This window comes from Pangasianodon hypophthalmus, chromosome 8 (genome assembly GCF_027358585.1).
Source record: "Pangasianodon hypophthalmus isolate fPanHyp1 chromosome 8, fPanHyp1.pri, whole genome shotgun sequence".
In the NCBI taxonomy this organism is placed as follows: Eukaryota; Metazoa; Chordata; class Actinopteri; order Siluriformes; family Pangasiidae; genus Pangasianodon; species Pangasianodon hypophthalmus.
This window is the reverse complement of record NC_069717.1, coordinates 29,831,500-29,855,917: the sequence shown is the minus strand read 5'-3', so window position 1 is coordinate 29,855,917 and position 24,418 is coordinate 29,831,500. Positions and strand designations below refer to the sequence as shown.

At 39.6% G+C, this 24,418-nt stretch overlaps 2 protein-coding genes across 4 annotated transcripts in view; one reads left to right on the top strand and one right to left on the bottom strand.

The window, feature by feature from the left end:
- Positions 1 to 1,876: 1,876 nt before the first annotated feature.
- On the bottom strand, positions 1,877 to 22,862 carry lrrc75ba (leucine rich repeat containing 75Ba). Its single transcript, XM_026945859.3, has 5 exons — positions 22,311 to 22,862; positions 19,317 to 19,445; positions 18,117 to 18,229; positions 5,834 to 6,179; positions 1,877 to 5,565 (listed from the first exon to the last, which is right to left on the bottom strand). Exons 1-5 carry the CDS (start codon positions 22,596 to 22,598, stop codon positions 5,317 to 5,319), a joined length of 1,125 nt encoding a protein of 374 aa, XP_026801660.3. The 5' UTR covers positions 22,599 to 22,862; the 3' UTR covers positions 1,877 to 5,316.
- The window catches only part of ggt1a (gamma-glutamyltransferase 1a), a 48,300-nt gene continuing 38,826 nt past the window's right edge, over positions 14,945 to 24,418 (top strand). Inside the window, exon 1 of one of the 3 annotated variants that reach the window (XM_053236139.1) lies at positions 14,945 to 15,263. The gene's annotated coding sequence lies outside the window, so the exon portion shown is untranslated. The remainder of the gene's footprint in view (positions 15,264 to 24,418) is intronic. The other 2 variants (XM_026945852.3, XM_053236137.1) reach the window with 2 other exon arrangements.

The window sequence follows — 24,418 nt, the reverse complement described above, 5'->3', positions numbered from 1 at the left end:
CTAACAGTGTGGTGTGATGAAGCCGAGTTACTGTTATCACCCTTTAGCTGATTATTTTCCTGTAACATCACGACCCCAAGTGTTTTATTCCTCTTAAACCACAGCAATCTGTCAACAATTACAATTTTTATTTATTAATAAACACAGCATCATACATTTTATCTATTTAGTTAGCTCCTGTTGTCACTTACGTTATAGCAGCTATAAACAATCGTTCCCTCATCAACCTCTCTTTATTCTCTCTCTTGAAGTTAATAAGACAATAAAATCTAATCAGAATCCAGAATTCAGCAGCGCTGTGGTGTAATCACGATTATTATAATCACAAAACGTTTATCATCTTTTACAATAATATCACAAAATTACTGTCTATATTACTGTAACACTTTTCCCCCCTGATCACCAATGAGCAGCATCGTATAAATTTCAGAAACATTACTCATGGTAAGGAGTTTTATGCCTGAGTGTTAGACATGAAACATTTGTGAATATTATTCTCGATGCTTTAGTGAACTTTCTGCTTTCTTTTTAACTTGTTTGATATTTTAAACAAATCAGAACAAGAACACAGTGAAATCCTGACCAGCTGCACATCAAAACGGAATATTTCAATTTTTCAATTTTAATTTTCTATTTTATTTGTATAGCGCTTTTAACAATGGACATCATCACAAAGCAGCTTTACAGAAATATATAAATTCGGGATATAAATTTTACATTTATAAATTTATCCCTAATGAGCGAGTCAGAGGTGACGCTGGTGAGGAAAAACTCCCTGAGACGATATGAGGAAGAAACCTTGAGAGGAACCAGACTCAAAAGGGAACCCATCCTCTTCTGGGTGACACGGATAGTGCGATTATAAATCATTCCCTTCTATAACTGTGTACTACATGGACAAATAGTGCAGTTGTGTAACCAGGAAATTCATTACAGTTTCCACATGAAGTCTGTTTTGTTGAACTTATCCAATGTTCACTGATGGAGACTTGAGTGTAAAACTGTTCTTGGGAATTGTAGTCCTAAAGCTATCATAGCAACTGTAGTCCTAAGCCATCTTCATGGTTTCTAAGTGGAAGCATCCTCAGTAAGCAAGGTCATCCTCAGTAATCTCAGTGATCTTCAGGCTGTGTGTGTTGGAGACCCTCAGCTTCAGCGAGTGGTTTCCAAGTGATGAGATCTCCAAGCAGGAGTAGGGCATCAGGATGGATCAGGCAGGTCTGGAGAGCAGAAGGGGTCAAGATCACTGATATCTCAGGAGTAGCATGTGTAGAAACATGTGAAAATAAATTATTCACTGAACACAAGGATTAATTCAGTGTTATAATAGTGTTGTACATTATTTATAATAATATTGGTAATGTATAGGTTAATAATGGTTACACGGTTGCTACAAGGCATGTCCTGATAATCAACTAGATAATATACTGCGATATTTAGCACTCACAGTATCGTTAATGTGAATAATAATCCTGAAAAAATGAAGAGGTAGTGATGCTGTGCTCACTGAGTCTGCAAATGTATTTATAAAATGTATTCTTATCTTATTATTATTATTAATACTGCTACAACAACTAATACTACTTGTAATAATAATAATAATTATTATTATTATTATTATTATTATAATGATGTATTAATTCAGCCACAAGGAGGCAGAGTGACTCCAGAAATATTCATGTTATAATACTGTATGTTTTTTAACACTGCTTCATTGAAAGCTCATTCTTGTTACGCATAAAAATGTATATATATATTTTTAAATCTCTTTATTGATATTTATTGAAAACTGATCAATGATTCCTCAGGTTCCTCTGTGGTGTGCAGTAAGGAGCTCTGACTGTAACATACACATCATTTTGCGCTCCGTTTATTCAGCAATTTTATATTTAAAACTAAAATAAAGTGCGTTTTCAAAAAACAATAACCATTAGCACACGATTTCAATATTCAGTGATTTTATTACTCAAGTGTCTTGTAACAGTCGTATAAATTATTGTTTAATTCACAATTTTCTTACACACACCAGTTAGACACGGAGACGCGTTATACAAACGTACACAGAAACGATAACAATAACCAAACGCACAGTTAGCAACTTGATTTAATAGTGTACACCCGATTTTGTTGTGAACAATAACACACTGCGTTCGGGCTAGGCATGAGCCGATGCTGAACTTTAGATATGACTGCAATCAATATTGTTTACTGAAATATGCTACGTTTGTGCTACAGGGACACAATCGCGCACTAGCTATTAAAAAAAAGCTGACTAGCATAGCTAGCTAGCTAATTATCACTATCTAGCAAGTTCTACATGTTAACTGTGTGGTAACATTACATTAGTTAGGTAAAAATGTCATCTTGAGAACAACATATAGCAGTCTACAAACATTAATATGACTTTTAATCATAATGAAATGTTATTTATTGTAATTGGTTATATTAGTGTGTTCAGTGTAGGACGTTTAAAACGTGACACGTGACGTTCAAATGGTAAAATTCAATAGATCACTATTGCTAGGCAAGTAAGCAGCATGAACACTGAATTATAACATATCGATATTTAGCTAAAAACAAAGCTAATGACTTACCTAGCCCTTAAGTATTTAAAATATGGACAATGTAAAGACACAGTGACCGTGGAAACAAGACAGTATTATCTGAAACATCGACGTTTACCTCAGATGTGGTGATAAATAACACTTAGCTTCGACCGCTAACTAGATTCTCCTCATGCTAACTACAGGATGCAACAGATATTTTCTTTGGAAAAAAAAAAACAATGAAGCCCCACTAAGGCACCATTTTCCCAAACTGAATGCAAGGGGAGTGATAATATTTTGAGGTATCCATGCTAACAATATTATATATATATGTCAAACATGACAAGATAGCAGACTATCGACGCATGTCTAGCTAGCGGCAGCGTAGAAAGAAAGTCGAAACAGAGGTGGGTTACAGCTCAGGAGTGTCACTACACAGGTTACACGACTGTTTCTATTGATCCCACGACAGTGTCGATATATTTAGGGTCAGGGCTTCAATAAATAAGATTCAATAATTAAAATAATTCTTGGTAGAAAATTCACTCAGCTGAGAGGCTAACCCAGCTAACGCTAATGACATCTTTATTGTGAGTAAATGTTTTAGCATGTTGACATTTGACCAAAAATGAAATGGTTCCAATGTCCAATTTATCTCAATGTCCAATTTTCCACAATTTCTCATTTACCTCAATGTTTCTTTACCACAGTGTCTCATTTACCTCCATGTCCAATTTACCTCAATATCTGATTTACCTCAGAGTCTAATTTATCTTAATGCCTGATTTACCTCAATGTTTCGTTTACCTCAAAGTCCTAATTACCTCAATATCTGATTTACCTTAATGTCTGATTTACCTCAATGTCCAATTTACCTCAATATCTGATTTACCTCACAGTCTAATGTACCTTAATGTCTAATTTACCTCAGTGTCCTATTTATCTCAATGTTTAATTTACTTTAATGTCCTATTTACATCAATGCCTGATTTACCTCCATGTCCAATTTACCTCAATATCTGATTTACCTCCATGTCTAATTTATCTTAATGTCTGATTACCTCAATGTGTAATTTATCTTAATGTGATGTGATGTAATGTGTGATGTTTTAAAGTTTTGTGGACGTTTTATTTTAAGTTCGCAGAATTATTTTTGCTCCTTTAAATATTGTCGTTGCTGCTTGAGCCCTGTGAAAGGACAAACTGAGTCTCCAACTACTCGAGGACAGGAGACTCAACACCACAGGACCAACACTAGCACAGTACGACTAATCACAGACGCTCACACAACGTTAAAACAATGTTACAGCAGTACACATATATATACACACACACGTATACACACAGTGGAAAAGACAACACACTATATCACAGGAATATTATAGTTTTATCATCGTTTACAGTCTGTTTAGTCCCAAACGACTCCGTGTGTGTGTGTGTGTGTGTGTGTGTGTAATATTGGAAGAAAAATACCAGCTTCACATACACGCTAATACGCTACGAGTATTTCACATTGACATTAAATAAAATTAGCCTTTACAATAAATGGCTAAAATGTGCAAAAAACCTCTTTAAAGGGTTGAAATGGCTACAGGAAGTAGCGAAAACTGGAGCTCCAGTCACACTAGTCATGCTAGCCCTTCTTGTCTTAGCCAAGTGAGTGAAATGCTAATTGCTAACAGTAGGCTAATATAGGAAGTGGTAGACTGGATTAAAGTGACTAACTGCTAGCATGTGTATTATGTTGTTAGCACTGTTGATTTAGTAAGCCATGGTTAACATAGAGCCTTAATACCTTATACAGTGATGCTAAAATTAGCCGTGGAGCTATCTAGGCTAATTTGATGTAATATGTTAATCTGAAAAAGTCACACATTAGCATAAAGATGATATTTGTTAGCAATAATAATGAACACAGGCATGATGAGAGACTGTTAGCGGTTTACACTCTGTGCTAGCAAAGCCTTGACAAAAAGGAACACATCACAATATTATATTATATATATTATATTTTTTAGCATTATTCGCAGATGCGTGTCGCTAAGTGACGACCGGACGTCTAGGAAAAAAAAAGTCTTGACGTAGCAGTTTTGTCAGCGTTCACGTGACGGGTTTGTTGAGCTGCTCTCATGGCTTTTGTTGGAAGATTAGCAAAGAACACAGTGGTGTTTAGTGATGTTAGCGACAATGTGTGGCAGCGGCAGTGTGTGCCAAATCTGACCACACACACACACACACACACACAAACACACATAACAGTACTCCACTACTCCATAGCTAAACGTATGGGCTCCTTGTTTAGAAACACCTTGAGGACGCTAATCAGCTAATCAAGCTAATCAAGCTAAGCTGATCCATTCTTTCTGGATTTTTCTGGATCTTTCATTGGTGTTTATTTATTTATTTATTTTTTATATTGTGTGTAGAAGAAAGCGACGTCTCCGAATCTTCTCACAGTTCTGCCAAAGAACCAATGAACCGCCCCTTCCCAGCGCCAAGGAGCAGGAGCATCGACGGCTAAAACGGTGAGTGTGTGGCTGATTTTTTTTACGCTAATCAAGCCCTGTGTCGTTTTTCTTGCCGCCGTTTGACTTCCTGTGCGAATGTGATGGTGCTGGATCACAATAAAGCCACGATGGGGAACGGGGAAACTCATGGAGCGACGACAAGTGGTTCAGAGAGGCGGCATCTGTCCCTCCGTCCCTCTATCTTCCTCAAATTCGTCTCTACGTCCTCAGTGATGGGTAACGCTAAAGGTCAAAGGTTAGCTTCACCTCTCGCAATAGTTCAAGGTGAAACTTCCAGAACTTTTCTGCTCTACGATGCTCCACTGCTCCACATCTAGCTTGTCGTCCATCTCGTCTTCGTCTTCGTCCTCTTCTTCGTCTTCCTCGTAAAGGCTCGCTTCCTCAATGGAGCTCTCCATACGGTAGCAATATGGCTGCCCCTCTGTGTACTCGTAAATGGTGGGCAAACTGCTCTTTAAGCTGCAGCGCCGCCTCAGCGCCACCAGGAGGGGCTGTAAAGAACCGAAACACAGAATATTAACGTTTTTAAATTGTCAAATTGTCCAAGAAATGCCTAAAATACAACAAGACTATGAAAAACAACAGAATCTGTACATGAATATGCAAGACGCAACATCGTTTATTTAACTAAATAACGTAAATTTATTTAACAGCAATTTATTTGATGCAGGTGTTTGTTAGCGGAGTTGATGCAGGTGTTTGTTAGCGGTGTTGTTGCACGTGTTTGTTGCAGGTGTTTGTTAGCGGTGTTGTTGTTACCTGAGGCATGGTGAATATGTCCACGTTGTTCCCGAGATCGATCCAGGCCAGACACGAGAAACTTTCTGGACTTTTCACGGCCTCGGTCAGGTCCTTCATGATGGACACCGTCAGACGGTTTCCGTTCAGCGCCAGCGTGGTGAGTTTGGGCAAAACGCCCAAAACAGGCAACAGGATTCGTAAACCTTCATCCCGCAGCTCAGTAAAGCTCAAATCCACGGATATGACAGCGCCCCCGCTGGTCTGGAGGTAATACGCCACGTGTCGAATGTCCCGCATGGACAGGGGGATTCCAGAAAGATCCACCGAGTCGCTACAGAGCTTCTTCTGAAGAGTCGTTTTCAGCCTGAAGAGGGGAAAAAAGTCGATAATTAGAAAATTATAAGTAGTGATTTATTTATTTTCTGGTCCAAAAGTCTAAAATCATTTTTATTTTCAGTTCGTCTGTAAATTCTACAGCCATAAACGTAGTAATTTTCTTTAACACAACAGCACGATGATGTCACCTTCCTGTAACGTGAGAATTTTTATATCGTAATATAAAGGAAATATTTGGTGCAGTCAAGTTGTTTATTTTTTACGTTTCAAGCTAACAGACAAGTAGCTAGCATGGGTTAATAGATTAAAAATGTTGTATTTTAAGAAAATAAAATGTTTATTAGAACCACAGAGTTGATCAACTAGTTAATTTAAAATAGTAGCAATACTTCACACACTGTGGAAAATGTAGTTAGTGAAACTAGCTAGCTAAGACCTAGAGACATTCTTGATGAAAATAAACCAGTTAGTGGACGTGCACTAAGATGACGAATGAGCGAGCGAGCGAGCGAGTGAGTGAGTGAGTGAGTGAGTGAGTGACTTCCCATCAGTGGTGTGATTTTATTATTATTGATTTACACCGTAACGCTGCTCATGGTCCTGTAGAGCTCAATGACGAGCGTCGAGGTTAAAAGGCAGAGGTTAGTGTGTGTCTGCAGCGTCGTTGGCTACGTCTACATTAATCTGGATAAATTCAAAGACGCATCTTTTTTCTCTACATTTTGGTCTTCTGTTCACACTGAGACTGAGAGTTGTAGTGTGGACCGAGAAAACAGAGATCTTCAAAAACAGTGATGTATTTTTAGTCATGTTACGCAATTAACTCAAACTGAAAAACTTTATAGTCTCGGGTTAAGCGCAGCTACAACTGCACCTCTTCGTCTGTCCGTTTAAAAACTTGGTGCTTTTCCCTCGACGTCGCCGCATCAATTCTAAGACACAGAAATTAACTAAATGCCTGGTGGAAATGACGCAGGCTAAAGCTTCTTACGTTTTTACGCACGCACAGTACAGGCATGTGAGTGTTTTCAGACGTTTCAGTGTGGACGAGCAATTTTTCGAACATTTGATAACGCCAGAGTAGACGGAAATGTTTTAAAACAAAAATGCAGTTTTCAGATTTATCCGGATCAATATGGACGTAACCATTGTCATCTTTTTTATTGTTCATCCTGACGTTCTGTTTTTCTCCACAAAGACGATCACAGACTTGTGCTAGTGCTTCTGACATACGGTCATCTTTAGCTTTGGCTTCTGGGAAAGACAGAGGATAGGCTCATCCCCCAGGGGGCGCTGTACCTGATAAGAGGCTCGATGGCGCAGAAATAACACAAGATTGTCAGGTAAACTAGACGGATTCACAATGACTGAATGATCCACATGCTTTTCATAATAACAAACAGGAAATGAGTTGAGTATCCAAAGAAACTTTAGTGGAGGGCGCCCTCTAGTGGCTCGGTGAAGAAATGTCTGAGATATACGTTACACTAACAAACTGTCAGCAAAAGTGATTGTTTTATTTAATAATTACAAATATTAAAATAACGAATATTTAAAAAACACTGAAAATATAAAAAAACAACAAAAAATATAAAAAGCACTGAAAAGCAGAAAAACTGCAAAATTTTACAATAAAGATTTAAATAAATATAAAAATATAATAAATATCTATAATACCTATTTACTATAGTAGTAAACTAAAAGTAGTAAATAGTCAAATCTAATCAGCTGCGTCCAATCAGAGTGGAGAATTATTATTATTATTATTATTATCATTATTATTATAATAAAAATACTGACAATACCGATATCTCAGAAAAGTGTATTGCGACAATTTACTACAATATCAACATTATATCACAAGCGAATCACCGTCTTGCGTTATATATTGATACCTTTTTAATTTAAACAGCAAAAAAAAACAAAAAAAAACAGAATATCCATATAAACTTGATCAAAAATGAGAGAAATTGAAAATAAAGATCTGTCGTAGCTCGGTGTGATTTTGACTGTGAGACTCCGCCCATATTCACTAGCCCCACCCATTAATGCATTTTCATCTCAGCATTTCAATTCCTATCCATCTGTCTCACTCTCCATCACCATCACTCTCTCAGCTCGCTTTATTATGACACGAGTTCCATTAACAGGATCAATCTCTCTCACTCACACACACACTCACACACACACACACACACACGCTTTTATAAACCCGTGGCTCTGCGTCTGGAAAGACAGTCAGTTCATTCTGGAACACAATGTGCTGCTCGCAGCCAATCAGAACATATAGCAGGAAATTATCGAAAAGTACAGAAGTGTGTGTGTGTGTGTGTGTGTTTTGAGACAGCGCAGCTTTAGTGTTTTATTCATTCACTCACTGTAGGAATAGAGTGTCCTCTGTAGTGTTAGTGTTAGTGTTAGTCGTGACTCCTTTGTGTAACTTGGCCTGAATGTAATTTCTTTTCCAAATATAACTCATGTCATCACAGCTCTGTGTCACACTCACACACACACACACACACACACACACACACACACACACACATCTGAGGGGATTATTCTGACCTCCGGCTCCGCCTCTGTGCGACGTTTCTTGCTGCTTTGAAGGTTCTTTAGCGAGAGCTCAGATCAAAACCGACCCTGTGAGGCGCAGAAATAAAAAAGCGGGAAGGTCAGCGCCTTATTGAGCGCGCTCGGAGACAACGAGTTTGTGTCACTGCGTGTGAAGTGAAGTGTTGGTGTCTTGCGTGTCCTGTCCTCGAGCGTGATGTGCTAAAAGTTCTCGCTGACCCACATGACCGATCAGACGGAAACAAAACCGAAACGCAGCATCTGGAGGAAATCGTACAGAGGCTGGATTCAATATTCAGCTTAAAGGAAAACTCCTGTGGCTGCGTCCCAAACCCATTAGCACTGTACTAACGCCTGAGCCAGAATAGTGCAGCTCTACAGTTGATGTATTGTTTATATGATTTGGGACACAATCGTGGAGACACTGAGACACACACACACACTACACGTGTGGTTTGGAACACAGCCACTGGCTTTTAACAGCTAGATAACATCACTAACATTTCTAACACTGTTTGGTAGAGTGATGTAGTGATGTGTGGATGGCGATGCAGCCCATGGACACACACACACACACACACACACACGCACACACACAAAATAAAAGAGCACATTCTGCGGCGTCTGAGCAGGCTTCTATTTTGTGATCAAGTGTCACTTTCAATTACGGTCACTCGTCTCGTCTCGTCTCGTCTCATCTCATTTGTCTCGTGTCTCCTGGCAACTCTGTGTGTGTGTGTGTGTGTGTGTGAACTATTTTCTTCCTGTCACTTTCTGTCTAATCATGTTGGGATGTGATGACACAACACACACACACACACACACGCACACAATTTCAATACTGCTCTGTCTGATGTCTTATCCTCCATTTTAACTATAAATCCAAATCTGTAATAACAAACTGTAAAGTTAAAATAAATCTGATGAGTTCTTGTAAAAACACAGTTGGTCTCTCAGTGACATTCCTGAACAGAACAGTCTGATCCAAATCAGATATCTGGTGTGTGAGTCATCAAGTGACGCTGCTGTCACACGCTGGACTCCTTCAATGAGCACAAGAAGCCAAAAGCCCTCAAATTAAACACGAAAATTAATATTTAACAATACACAAATTTCACACTGATTAGATCTTCATTGAGATCTTCAGCACAATTATTTCACATGATCAGGATTATATGCAGTGACAAAATCACATGTTTTATATAAATATATAGAAAGTAAGCACAATGTTTTTTTGTTTATTCTCAATCATCAGTCGTTATCTCAGTCGAAGGTGTTGGTCTAGAAAGTGGGCCGTCCAAAAATGACATCAGTAATTCCGTCAGGAAAGTTCCTGGTGTTCAGAGTCGGGTTACGCAGCAGCTTAAGTGGATTTTCTGAGCTCCACATTCAGATTATTAAAATCACCTGTGTGTAGTTTACATCTCTGAGGTTGCCGTAGTTTTCTTGAGTAGTAGAAGAACACAAGAGGGGTTTTTTCAATGGCGTCTAGACCACCACCTTCAAACACAAACACTCACCTTTAAATCTGAAAAAATATCAGGGATACAAAATGCAGACTGAAAGAGGTTTAATTTCACAAAATGGTTTCTAAAATAGCACTTGATCCAGCACGTCCTATTTATTGGCATTATATTGTTTAATATCGTGCTGAGACAGTTACTGGTGTGCACAGCTTTCTGAAGATACTAAACTGAGGTCATGAAATCATAATGTAATGCATTTAAAACTCCGCCCCTCATGCATAACGTCTGAATAAAGTCTGTGGTTACATCTGATCTCTGAATACAGGTGCACAGAATTTCTGTATTAAATCTTCACTGCATGCTTAACTCAACCCTGAATAATAGAAGCGGGGTGGCGGCTGCTGCCCTCGACCCACCCGTAGATCTGCCTCTGAACTTGTGTGAGAACAGAGATTTTAAGCAGATTGCTGTATGAGTGTTCGATTTTAAGATAAACGTTACAGCTGTTCAGCTTTAAACTGTGAAGAGACAGGTGATATTCACAGCTAAGCGGAGAACAGTTTTGTTTTTGCAGACTCATAAATGATTCAGACATTTTTTCATTATTCATTCTGTCCCACAGCGACTCTCTCTCTCTCGCACGCTCTCACTCTATCACACGCTCTCTCTCTCTCTCTTACTCTCTCTCACTCTCTCTCTCTTACTCTCTCTCGCTCTCACTCTCTCTCTTACTCTCTCACACTCTCTCTCTCTCTTACTCTCTCTCGCTCTCTCTCTCTCTCTTACTCTCTCTCGCTCTCTCTCTCTTACTCTCTCTCTCTCTCTCTCTCTTACTCTCTCTCTCTCTCGCTCTCTCTCTCTCTTACTCTCTCTCACTCTCTCTCTCTCTCTTACTCTCTCTCGCTCTCTCTCTCTTACTCTCTCTCACTCTCTCTCTCGCTCTCACTCTCTCTCTTACTCTCTCTCTCTTACTCTCTCTCGCTCTCACTCTCTCTCTTACTCTCTCTCTCTCTCTCTCTTACTCTCTCTCTTACTCTCTTTTGCTCTCTCTCTCTCTCTCTCTTACTCTCTTTTGCTCTCTCTCTCTCTCTCTCTTACTCTCTCTCTCTTACTCTCTCACACGCTCTCTCTCTCTCTCTTACTCTCTCACACGCTCTCTCTCTCTCTCTCTTACTCTCTCTCTTACTCTCTCTCTCGCTCTCTCTCTCTCTTACTCTCTCTTACTCTCTCTCTTGCTCTCTCTCTCTCTCTCTCTTACTCTCTCTCTCTTGCACGCTCTCTCGCTCTCTCTCACACTTGCTCTCTGTCTCACACTCCATCACTGGCTGTCAGCTCTCTTCTCCATCTATTTGTCTTTTCTCTCGTTTCTCACCCTCGAGGCTAAATACCACGGCAAATAAATGAAGGGAGATTTCCCATGATGCAGTAGGACTCTGATCTGGAGTGTGTATAAAGGGAAAGGCCAGTGCACTAGCTCGTGTTGCACTAAAGGGCTGTCACTGGGGGACGTTAGCTAAACATGAAGAGCTAGACAGTTAGCTAGATTTACACAGAGAGTCCGTTTTTGGAGTAGCTTAGAATAACTTGCTAACATCACCAACATTAACATCACCAGCAGACCGGTTCCATCAGCAACGTCCTTCGAGAGACCTTCCGAAAGACTGACGTCAAAATATTTAGCCCTGGGTAGAGCAGGAAATTGTCCACTTGTGAGTGAATACTGATGCACATTTAGCAGCTGATGATTCACAAATCTGTCCCACTGAGACTCAGTGAGAATTCCCCTCCTATAAGGAGAAGCCGTTGTCATGGCGACGCCTGACTTTCCCACCTGAGTAGGTTGTCACACCTGTGACGAGTGTGAGATGCAGACTCTCGCTTCACAGAGGGAGCAGCTGCTGTACCGTCTGTCACAGAAACGCCTCATATCACATCACGTCCTGATCTTTTACCATAAACTGAGATTTTAGCACGATAATGTATCTCGAATAAAACTGCTGATGTTTAAAACCCAAAGATGCTCCCTACCTAGGCAGCCTACTGACCATGTGTATGGAAAATACTCTCTTCTGATTGGCTGAGCCTCTTAACACAGAGCTACGGAAAAAACCTTCAGCGCATAAACATACAATGTAACCATGGCAACAATTATAAATAACGTTTTAGACTCACCCAATATTCACACTTTCTCACTGCAAGGAAATAAATAAAGCCTAAAGGAATTATTGTGACCATAGCAACAATATTTAATGGTAGGTATATAATTGATATGAGTGGGCGGAGTTACGTCTATTAAAACAGCAGGAGGATCTTAGCTGTCCATCAAACAAGGGGGCGGGGCAGAAAACAGCAATATCTGAATACAATGGCGGCACTTTGACACTTTCATACATTTTTACTGAATAAACAAATCATTTTAAAAACATTGTTAGTTGTACATGATCTTTACTCGTATGATTCATCTCAAAGTACAATTTTAAATACGTAAAGCTATAAGTTACTTAAAATGTATTTAGCTGTTAATAACTAATAACTAATAACTGATTATTGGAGATAAACACTATACTGGTTTATTTTCTATAAATATAGCTATGTACGGTAGTGAATGATTTATTTTCTCATTTAAGTATAATAAGTGATGTGGTGTTGAGAGATAGCAACCTTCGGCATTTATACTGCAATTGACTAGAGACAGTAACTCATAATTCCCAAACTCCGACTTGGAAAAACCAATGAAAACACCCCCTGACCTCAGAATTCCTACTCAGGGACTCTGGATTGTTTTCTCAACTCCGAGTTCAGCAAGTGAGGTCAAACCAACATGGCGTCTCACAGCATCAGTAGTAAACACAGCAGCACTTCTTAATTTAAATGAGTTATACACGGATAAACACACATTAGCTTTAGATCATTAACGTGTTCACATGTTAAATCTATAACACTGACTCTACAGCTCCCTTTTCTGAGGTAAATATCCAGCACTCAGCACAGTTAGCTGGCTAGCTGGTTGCTAACAAAAGATGAACACAGAGGCGTCTGTGTTTTTTTCCTCACTTTGCAGCTTGAACGCGCGGAGGTCGAAAATGACAGAACTCCGTCTTCCTGCTTCAGTGGCACTTCGAATTCAGCGTTAGTATTTAGAACAGGAATGTGAGTGAAACAATACTGAGAGTGTGTGTACATGACAGGAAATCTCTGAGCTGGTCTGGCACATACAGCTGTGGGCGGAGCTTGCTAACATGTATGAAAATACAGATGCTTGACAGGTGTGTCCAGTGAAGAAGAGCTGAAGAGTGTTTAGAAGTAAGCTCTCTCGCTCTCTCTCTCTCTCCGGATGATACGAATACTATGCGAATGAAGGAACGTTTTCCTCTGACTTGGTTTCTGATGCTTGGTGAGAAATCCACAACAGTGTTAGCGTCTCTGCGTGGGCCACAAACTCCATCACATCTGTGAACACCAACTGTGAGTTTCTGCAGCCACCTGAAATCGAAAAGTGCACTGAGGGGAAAACTGCGACGGAAAGTCTACAGCTCCAGCAAACCGATACGCGAGAAGAGAGTCGAGGTAGGAAATTACTTTCCTAGAAGCAAAAAAGGAATTTTTATTCTTCTTCTGCTATTGAGTGTCTTCTAGAAAATTACAGAGGCAGAACGGGAAGCGTAAATAAGAGGGAATTGTCTGGGCCGGTGAAAGAAATGTATGAAAAATGGAAAGATAAGAAAGTTGTCAGGTTAAATTATGGAATAAATGCACCAATGGTTTATTTGGTGAGAATGATCATTTAGACCTTAGAACCTTGACAGAATGTGAACAGATGAAAGAAAGACGGACAAAGGGTCCATTTAAGAAGAATGTTTAAAGGTGAACTTGGATATTTTTTCCCTAAGTGGCAGAAAGAAGCATTTAACAGGTGTATAAAAGGTTGTAACTAATACAGGGAAAAACAAGAGAATGGAAAATGGATGTGTTTCATAATCTGACATCTGCTCCCTGTCCAACTTCACCCATCCATGGTGGAAACCAAGTGAAGAAGAGCGACACCGATCCTGAAATGAAAAATCAGTCACAGGAAGCGGATTCCAGAAAAGCATGGTGAATCTCATTCTCAGTCTCCATCTACACACGCCACAGAAAGCAGATGAAGAAGTACTGTTCATCAAGGCACTCGCTACATCCAAGAAAAGGAGAAGAGCTGAAGAACGTTAAGGAGATTCTCTCTCTCTCTCTCTCTCTCTCTGGCTGATACTCTGTGCGAGTAAAGGAATGTGTTGCTCTGACCTGGCTTCTGACTTTCATTTTTGGAGAAAAATCCACAACATGTGTGAAGAAGATGAAATGATATAGCGTTTTTGATAGATTCGCTCCTGATTTGTTCTCACATCTCTACCAGCCAATCACAGTGGAGGTGGGCGGGCATTTTGAATGCTTTGGTATTAGAGAGCGACTTTTCCAGCTTTCAGGGTTTAGATTCTTATTTTTCTGCACAGGTTTAGCGATTAGTAATTACTAATTAGCAATAGTGAAGGCTAACATGTGCTTCCTTCGAGATAGGTTATTTTTTATATTATGATAACAATGAACTTTTTGTCCATGAACGTATCATTTTTCTTTTTTTTTATTTCAATGTGTTTTTCTTACACACCATGCATGTGACCTTCACCTACAAATAATCACTTGCTAACATCCCAGCATTTTTTTAGCTATCTTATTATGGACATTGAGGAGATTTCTGCAGTCTGGTACAGCGCTGTAGGTTTCCTCAGGAGATGCTGTACTTGATAAGGGTCAGTGTGACACAGATAAGATCTTCCACACTAGTAGCATGTACGTTACTCCTGGATAGAGCTGCAGTGTGTCTGTGTGTGTGTGTGTGGAATTCCAACAAAATCAGACAAGCCCCGACACACACCGCTTCCTGATTAATGCAACAATAAACCAGTGTTTTATTCAGAGCTCGATCGGATTGCTTGTGTTCTTTTCCTGGAACCTGAGTGGTGAAACATCAATTCTGCTGTTTTACTAGCGTTGATTTAGAAGAACTCCTGGAGTGAAAGGATCACGTTCAGCTGGAGGTAAGACCATGTTCTAGTTTTCATGCACCTAAAAATACTGCATATGTGTGAAGTCAAAGTGACTGGAGTCAAAAAATAAATAAATAAGAGAAAAGGGCAAAAACATCAGAAAACAGAGACAAGCAAAGAGAAAGACAGTTAGCATTAGCGAATTGCAGTTATCCCTTTTGAGACTGGAAATATCATCAGACTCAAAATAAAAATAATTACTAAACTTGGGGGTGTTTTTATTTCATAACCGACTTTCTCAGTAAAAATGATTTGGGCGGAGCTACGTATAAGTGCACTTTGTTATGTCATGAAGTCACATAACATCCATGCTAAGAGCCAGCATGCTACGCTAAAAGCTCACTAACTTAGCTAAAGTTGGTAATGTAGAATGTTATATATTTTAGATAACTGGCTAGCTGAGATCGTAGGAGGACTTGGGAGCGTTTGCCAAATTTGCATATTCATGCATATTTATAGATCCTGTTATTTGTAATGCTGTTAAAGCTTGTAGACGATCATCAAAACACACTAAACTGTCTCAATCTATCTGTCTCTCTGTCTCTGTCTGTCTCTCTGTGTAATATAGCAGGGCATTGTGGGTAATTTAGGATATTCAAAGGCTTTATCAGGACAGCCAAAATGACACACACACACACACACTCACTCACACTCAGTGCTATTGATCTGTGCTTTATGCTTTAACAGCAGTCTGGAGCCGCATCAGTCATAACGTCTGAACCGATTTCCACAGAAACATTTAAAAGGTTCTGTTCGTGTGTGTGTGTGTGTGTGTGTGTGTGTGTGATTAATGGTACAGCCATAATGAGCTCTAATTCGTTACATTTATCTACAGTCTCACTGTCACAGATTACAGCAGCGTTCATGACTTATGACCTCGCTCTGTAACTCGGAGACAGGGAGAGAAAAACGACAGATTACAGGGAAAAAAAACTGGTGGAAACATCAGGACGCTGTGTTACAGAAACATCCTGTCAAAAAACCTGACCAGTTTAACATCAGATTTTTACAGACATCAGACTGCACAATACGTCGTATTTTAGCTGTTATCACAACACTGGTCTTCATGACACGAATCACAGACGCCTGTAATCTGTGAAGGTTTTATTGTGTTCGTAGGAGTGTTTCACCTGATCGCACGGATTCTAAACATAACCTAAAGGAATCTTATTAATTATGATCTAAAATAAACTGTCATATCTGTTTCTTTGGGTTACTTTGGGTTACTAGTCATGACTAGCTGAAGATTTTGGAAGATTTTTCGCTAACCAGAAACCCAACATCTGATCTTCTCCAAAACACAGCCTGCATTTCAGAAGTCTATCATAAACCTGTTAGTTATTCAACCAGCTAATGTAAATCTATTCATTTTCCTTAAGACACCACTAGGGCTTTACTGAGGGAAGAGCGAGAGAGGGAAGGAAGGTAAGAAGAGCAGAGGGATAAAAAGAAAGTAAAATAGAAGGGAAGGACGTTTCACTCCCAGATCCTTGTCAAACCACATCCGAAGCACTAGATCCCAATCTGAGCTAGTCCAGACATGAGTACGTTCCAGATTCTACCTACTAAATCAACTGTTACTTATTTGGCACTCTCATGAGAAAGACTGTTTATTCAAGCCACAGCCACACCAAGTTTTGCGGTTGTGTTTAAGCTTGCACTTCCAACCGTTTCTACTTTTCATTGATCCTGGTATTGACCTCAACAAAAGCAGTTTCCATTTCCGTATCTCTGCCTAGCCTGCATATATCTGTTTGCTTGTGGTAATCGGGTGTCACCCAGATGAGGATGGTTCCCTTTTGAGTCGGGTTCCTCTCAAGGTTTCTACCTCATATCGTCTCAGGGAGTTTTTCCTCACCACCATCACCTTTGGCTCACTCATTAGGGATAAATTGATAAATTTAAAATTTATATCTGGAAAATGTATATATTTCTGTAAAGCTGCTTTGTGACAATGTCCTTGTGCTATACAAATAAAACTGAATTGAATTGAATTTTGATCTCCGCTTGTTGTGACCACGACACACAACTTCACCGTTGCATGGATACAGCCGGCGAACAGCAAGCGTTGGTTCGAGAAGAACTCGAGCTTCTCAAAGCGGTTTCTGAACAAGGCAAGCTATTTAGAGATCATCAGCATGAGCTGAGGTGACTTGGTTCTACTGTGGAGGAAGTTCTAAAAATGTTCAAACCCCGTAAGCACTTCCATGTCCTCTAATCCATTCCACTCGACACAGCTAGCACTAGGAGAAATACGGCAGCAAACCAGACAAGTGTAGAGGATTTTTACTGCACTGAATTGCCTGAATTGCCTCAGTCCCAAGAATACTAACCATCTGCGTACCAAATTAAAGGAGTTACTGAAGACCATCGTCTTTATGTCGTAGCCCTCTGAGATTCTGGCGCAGCTACAAACTTAATTTTTCTAAATTTTTCTACACACTAGCAGATCAGCTCAACATCCATGCTAATCCTCTCACAACTCTTTTCCTAATCCATGCCCTGGATGGCAGATTCATAAGAGGAGAAGGTTATTTCTCCTATCACTTTCCCTTTAAACTGCATGGTGGGTGCTTTACACAGCGAAAATATTTCCTTATTCATCCTCATCTCACCCTCTTACCAAATAATTCTCGCACTCGCCTGGTCACAGTTACATAACCCTAGCACTGATTGGAAAATTGGAAAGAAAGAGTAATCCATGTGGTAGTCCTGATACGATAAACACTCCGGAGTGTACTCAGTACAGAAAAGAGGAGGAGGAGAAGAAGAAGAAGGAGGAACATGATGATGTGTGGATTAAACATCTGTGTGATTTGTGTAATAAATAAAAGGTTTTATTACCAGGCCTGGGCTTTTCTCCGGCTCATGCTCTGTCTCAGCCACTTCGAGTGCGGTGTCAGGTGATAGATGAGCTGCCTGCAGATTTTATCTGACGACTTCAGCATGTCCGAGTCCTAACGCACAATCACACAATCACACAAACACACAAACACAGTCCTGTAGTTGTGAAGTTGCACTGATTTATTTTTAAATGCCTGAATTACCTCTCCATACCAACAGGAGGCAGCAGGGTGTATTCAGTGTCAAAAGCAAACGAAAGATAAAAAGAAAAAAGATAAGATAAAGCTGCATCACAAATCACACCTCAGTGCTGTAGTATGTTAGTACACTATCTGGAGCAGCAGCATGCAGTGAAACATAATCAAACACTCTAGCCAAGCTACCGTCGCTCAGCTCGGGGTTTAAAGGTGCAGTCAGTGATTTTGGTGGAACTTTCTGGACTGACAGATCACCTGATTGTCCTGAATAGAAATTATGTGTAATTTCTCTTTTTTTCTTTCTTTTTTTTTTCTCTTTTTCAGTCAGTCTTTCTATCTGTTTCTCTCTCTTTCTATCTCTCTGTGATTCATTGCTGAATAATTTACATATTGTTTTGATTTAAAAAACACTAATCGCACCTTTAAACAGCTCTGTTAGAGAATTTTGTTGTGAAATATAGCTCATGACAGCGTTTCAGTTTCTCTTCTTCTATACTGATTTATTCGGGTGAACAGCCAATCAGATTGCTCCTTCTCTCATCAGCTTAACGCTAAAACTCCAGATTGACGTGTCGGAGCCGTTAGAGGAGGCAAAATTAGAGTTGAAGATTTTGTCCATATGGTGTGGAGCTGCTGGAGCTGGATCAGTTCCTGAATATTTCACACTCTGAATATTTTACTGTTTTAATATTCCGATCACGCAGCTCTAAGTTTCTCCATTTGATTTGCAGATTTTCAGTCGCAGTGTCAATCATCGTGTTTTTGTGTGGATGAGGATCTTAATCCAGTCTGCAATCAGAGCAGCACACACACACACACACACACACACACACTTCCAGACTCTGAGCAGCGACAGACTGAGAAACACCGTCATGAGTCAATCCTACAGCGCGTGAATCACCGATTCTCCCCTTGGTTGAGTCCTCTTTTGTTGTAGATGTCAGAAACACAACTTACCCAGAATGCATTGCTCTGTTTCTGACCGTGAAACATTTCCCCTCACCTTTTTGGGACACTGCATGTCTCGAGCGAGACTCAGCAGCAGCTCGTGTGAAATCGGATCCACCAGGTTGAGGAAAGCGGCGTTTTTGTATAAAATGTCATTCAGGGACGTTCCCTCTAATCCCAGATCCTACAAACACACACACACACACACACACGTTTCAATTTTACTAGTCCACCATAATACAAAATATATTACGTTTAAACAGCCTAGTACATCTTTTCCACACAACAAATAAAATAACCAAAAATATTAATAATCTAAAGTTTGTAGTTATATAGACTTAGAAAGATACACAGGTTGCCAGATTCTCTAATGACACACTTTTACTAGCTGTAGTGAAGCTGACGTAATTGTGATTACTGTTATACGTCTTAGTTAAAAAAGAGCATTATTGCAGTCTTATTACAGTCTCATAAACATGACATTCAAGTGGTTAAAATAGTGGGAAACCTGTTGCTAGGCAACAGCTAAATATAAACACAAGCATAAGCTAGCTAGTGGCTGAGGCTAATGATTTAGTTAGCCACCACGTAGCCTGTTAAGTCATTTATACAGACAGCTGAAGCTTGAAAATGGCACCAAATTGTCAGGAACGTCAACATTTACCTCAAATGTGTTGATAAATTCCCAAAAAAAAAGACTCCATATGAGTAAATTTCACTGTAATTTCATGTTGCACCAAACGCTAATGTAACTGCTATGGATTCCATCCATACAACAACATCCAGCTTACATCACAACAACATCCAGCTTACATCACAGAAATTTTTCAAACTATTTGATCAGTCTGTGTTTTTACTGCAGTATAAAGTGATAATTACGTGTTTAATTGAAAAGAGGTTTCTGGAGGTTGTTACACACTACAGGTAATACACACCAATTCTGTCTCTCACACACACACACACACACACACACTCACTCAGAGGTAATGTAAGTCAGTTTTAATAAAAGATTAGAGTTCATATAAAAGACCCTGAAATGTAAACACACACACCTCATCAGCAAAAGCCATCTATCTATACTCTCTCTCTCTTTTACACACACACACACACACACACACACACACACACATACAAACACACACACACACACACGCGCACACACACACACACACACACACACACACACACACGCACACACGCACACACACTGCGCGGTCTCAGTGAGTTGATTAGAGATGTTGCTCTGTGCCATGAGCTGTCAAACCATCAAAGTAATTAACTACAGAGAGAGAGAGAGAGAGAGAGAGAGAGAGAGAGAGAGAGAGAGAGAGAGAGTGTTTATGACTAAACAGTTTGGCTATGGATAGCTAAACTCTTAGAAATAAAGGTCAAATCTAGAACCATTATAGGTTCTTCGGTTGTACCTTTGGGCGAGCTCTTAAAGGTTCTAGGTAGAACCATGTGTCCCTGCATCCCTGTAGTGTTGAATTAACTTGTACAACACTGAACTTCAAACATCAATCAGATGCTAAGAATTAACACCCACAGAAGAATTAACACCTACACTATTTTTATATTTTTATAAACACCAGCAGCATTGAATTAAAGCTCATAGTGTTGCATGAATTTGTATGGTGTTGAATTAAAACCTGCATCATCTTACAAACACCTGCATCTTTAAATGAACCAGTGTTGAATTAAAACCTGCATCATCTTACAAACACCTGCATCTTTAAATGAACTTAGTGTTGAATTAACACCTGCATCATCTTACAAACACCTGCATCTTTAAATGAACTCTTACAGTGTTGAATTAACACCTGCATCATCTTATAAACATCTGCATCTTTAAATGAACCAGTGTTGAATTAACACCTGCATCATCTTATAAACATCTGCATCTTTAAATGAACCAGTGTGGAATTAACACCTGCATCATCTTATAAACACCTGCATCCTTAAATGAACCAGTGTTGAATTAACACCTGCATCATCTTACAAACACCTGCATCTTTAAATAAGCTCTTACAGTGTTGAATTAACACCTGCATCATCTTATAAACATCTGCATCTTTAAATGAACCAGTGTTGAATTAACACCTGCATCATCTTACAAACACCTGCATCTTTAAATAAGCTCTTACAGTGTTGAATTAACACCTGCATCATCTTATAAACGCCTGCATCTTTAAATGAACCAGTGTTGAATTAACACCTGCATCATCTTATAAACACCTGCATCTTTAAATGAGCTCTTACAGTGTTGAATTAACACCTGCATCATCTTATAAACACCTGCATCCTTAAATGAACCATTGTTGAATTAACACCTGCATCATTTTATAAACACCTGCATCCTTAAATGAACCTGTGTTGAATTAACACCTGCATTATCTTACAAACACCTGCATCCTTAAATGAACCAGTGTTGAATTAACACAAACAGCTGCTGGGAAATCAAATGTACAGCTGCATTAACACCTACAGTTGTCGCATCAGTGACAGCGGGATTTCTAACAGAAGCTGACAGGCAGCCCAGCGTGTTGTGTTAATTCTTACAGTCCTCATGTGTGTTCAAGTGTTAATTCATCATTGTAAGAGTCAAATCAACATTGTGTGTGTTAATTATACGCACACATTGTGTGATACTTTTGTTAATATGTCACTGTAAGAAAGCATGCGTGTATGAAACACTTCAAGGTTATTAAGGTAATTTAACACTGTGTGCTAATTCCACGCTGTGTGCGTTAACGTTACAGGTGTTGATGTAATGGTATAAGTGTTAGTCCTGTATTGTAGGTGTTCGTTTCTGGCTGCAGGTGTTTATGTTTTTGCAGCATTTCCTCCATCCTGCTCACCTTCCATCTGCTGAACACGAGCACAGTGTTAGTTACATCTCATAGTGTTTGTTATTTGTGTTGTGTTAATGCAACACTGTGAGAGTAAATTCAACACTGCAATACTTCATGTATCACTGTGTGTGTGTGTGCGTGCGTGCGTGTGTGTGTGTGTGTGAGTGATGTTGTTTACGGTATTTCCCTCTCCTCACCTTCCTCAGCTGTCTCAGCACGCTCGCGGCCTCCTCCACCTTCCTCTCGCGCAGCAGCTGTTGGATGTCGCGGATCCACGCGACCCGTCTCACGTACGGGCTCTGAGCGCTCGCGCGCAGCCTGTCGGTCCTCAGCAGCATCACGGCGGCCGGGAACGGGGCACTGGGCTCGCGCTCCCCGCCGCTGTCCGCGCGTTTCCGCCGCCCTCCTCCTCCTCCTCCTCCTCTCCTGCGCGAGCCTCCGCCGCCACCGTCCAGGCTGCTCTGGCGGCTCAGTCTCGAGCCCATGGCTGACTCCGGTACAAACACTGCACGCGCAGATCAGTCCGTTACCCTTCCTCTTCCTCTTCCTCTTCTTATCCGAGCTTCCTCATGGAGCCGCTGCTCCGGTTCCCCCCGTTATATCACGCATCAAACACCTCGACACATAAACACCGGACAGCACTGCTACAGCTCCAGCTACACTGTGCATCCGTGCTCCCGTGCTTCCCGTGCGCGCGTGCATGTGTGTATGGTGTTCAGTAGGTGGGACTCTGAGCTCTGTGTGTGTGTGAGTGTGTGTGTGAGTGTGTGTGTGTGTTAAAGCAGCAAAAATCCAAACCACAGTGTGTTCTGAGTTACACTTTCTTTCAGTCATATGAATATTAAGGTGTTTACTCCACTCTGAGATTAACACCAACAGCCCTTAGTGTTTATTTAATCCTTACAGTGTTTGTTTATTCCTTACAGTGTTTAATTAATCCTTACAGTGTTTATTTAACCCTTATAGAGTTTATTTAATCCTTAAAGTGTTTATTTAACCCTCATAATCTTTATTTAATCCTAATAGTGTTTAATCCTTATAGTGTTTATTGAATCATTAAAGTGTTTATTTAAACATTAAAATCTAGAGTGTTTATTTATTATACATAGTTTATTAATCCATTACAGTGTTCAACCCTTAGTGTTTATTTAACTCTTAGAGCACAAGGATAACACCAATAGTGTTTTATATTAGTATTCCACTCTAAATATACCACTCTAAATAATATTGTATAATAAAGTGTTTATTACAGTGTTTATTATAAATTATATATTATATAAATTGTTTATTATAAAGTGTTATACTTATTACACAGTGTTTATTTAACCCTTAAAGTATTGTGATGCCAGAGTAACCACTAAAATACAGCACCAACCTACAGATTAACACCAGAATCACTAAACACATCACTAATATTTCTATATAAACATATTTACCGTGTTTCAGGGTGAAAATATGGGACATATTATGAGAAATTGCACGTTGCAGAAATCATCCTGAATCAATCAGACTTTTATTTAAGGAGGCAGTACTGCTGATACACAATAATAATCACACATCATAATAATAATAATCACACAGTATATATATATGTACAGTCAGATCCATAAATATTTGGCATTTGTAGTTATCACGGTATGGAATTGAAATTAAATAATGAATATGAGCACAAAGTGCAGACTTTCGGCTTTAATTAGCGTACAGGGCCATATTATCTGCTCTCATTCAGCCAAATGCTTCAAAACTCATTGGACGAAGCTTCACAGTGCAGATGGACGATGACCTGAAGCAAAAACAACCCAAGACGTTTTAAGTCAGAGAAGTGAAATGTTCTGCAAAGGCCAAGTCAATCACCTGACCTAAATCCAACTGAGCTGAAGGTAAAACTGAAGACGAAACGCCACGAGAACAAGCAGGAAGTGAAGACAGCTGCAGTAAAGACCTGCCAGAACTTCAGCAGGGAAGAAACCCAGCGTCTGGTGATGTGTATGAGTTCCAGACTTCAGGCAGTCAGTGACTGCAAAGGATTTACAACCAAGTATTAAAAATGACAATTTAATTTCTGATTATTTTAATTTGTCCAATTTCATTTGATCCCTTAAAAAGAGGGGCTTATAACTCCTATATACTGTAGACAGCTAAAATAACAATAACGTGGTTAGTGTCCAAATATTTATGGACCTGACTGTATATAATAACACAAATTCATCACATGTAAGGGATAAAATCATACCTTCGTTTTCTGGCTGTTGATGATTAATTGTAACTAACATTATGTGTAGATTACTGTCAGTGTACAAGACTG